Source organism: Oryzias melastigma, linkage group LG20, assembly GCF_002922805.2.
Source record: "Oryzias melastigma strain HK-1 linkage group LG20, ASM292280v2, whole genome shotgun sequence".
NCBI lineage: Eukaryota > Metazoa > Chordata > Actinopteri > Beloniformes > Adrianichthyidae > Oryzias > Oryzias melastigma.
The window spans coordinates 12,157,482-12,158,480 of NC_050531.1; the positions used below are offsets into that span (position 1 = coordinate 12,157,482).

At 34.6% G+C, this 999-nt stretch overlaps 1 protein-coding gene across 1 annotated transcript in view; it reads right to left on the minus strand.

The window, feature by feature from the left end:
• Positions 1-999, minus strand: part of LOC112151560 (polycystic kidney disease 1 like 1) — a 22,946-nt gene that overhangs the window by 17,727 nt on the left and 4,220 nt on the right. Inside the window, exon 5 of the mRNA XM_024280545.2 lies at positions 140-257. Within this exon, the coding sequence (XP_024136313.2) occupies positions 140-257 (118 nt within the window). The remainder of the gene's footprint in view (positions 1-139; positions 258-999) is intronic.

The following is a 999-nucleotide window of genomic DNA, read 5'->3' on the forward strand; positions in this document are numbered from 1 at the left end:
GAACATCTAATATCACACAGCAAGCAGAAGGGAGGGAGATGAGTTGATGGAAGCTGCAAGGTGGCATTGCCCTGCAGATGTGGTGAGGTGGAGGTGTGAAGATACTTGACATTTGTGTGTTTTTACAGTGTGAAGTTACCTTGATCACAGAGCATCACGGGTCCGCTCGGGTCTTCATGAACCTCCTTACTGTGGTTGTTTTGTGATTCCAACATGAACTCGAGGACCAGCAGACGTTCTTCAGAACTCACTCTGACCTGCAGGAGTGCAGCCACAACCACAAACAGAGATGGGATTTTAGTAGAAATCTCTTCATTTTTTTGTCATAAATAAAATATTCTATTTGAGTGTGTTTCAGACACTTGTTCTACTCAGTCTACCATTTTTAAACAAATGCAATTACCTACAAAAGTGGAACACTTTAAGAGGAAGAACACTGTCTTTCTATTGTGTTTTAGATACAAAATGAAACATTTAGATAATAAATTTCATAAAACATTTAGTTAAAAAAAGCCGCTTTTTACTAATAATAGTCAACTTAAATGTGGAATATGGAATATTTTTTTTTAATTAAACTATCATGAAGGACGCAGCAGAGCTGGAGAATGTGTATGTGGAGTTAAAACAAAAACATAGAAAGTGGTTTTATATTTATATTCATGTTATTCATTATTAACGTGTTTATCTTAGCTTGTTTTTTATCTGTATGGATCAGTTTTAATGATATTTCTAATGCTGCTTTACCAGTAAAAAAGCATTTAGAGAGATAAATGTTGACAGACGCTGTTCTTCACCACTTCAGACAGTGAATAAAAACAAGTTTCCATATTCTAATGTGTGTTTCTTCTGTATAGATCATGCATTACAGTCAACTTTAAACATATATAATCTCTTTAAAGAAAAAAGAAGTTGCTTTCTAGCAGATTTAGCCCCAAATTGGGGGAAAATTGAATAAAATAAACGAATGAACGGGTAAAATTATCTACTTCCCATGTAGCC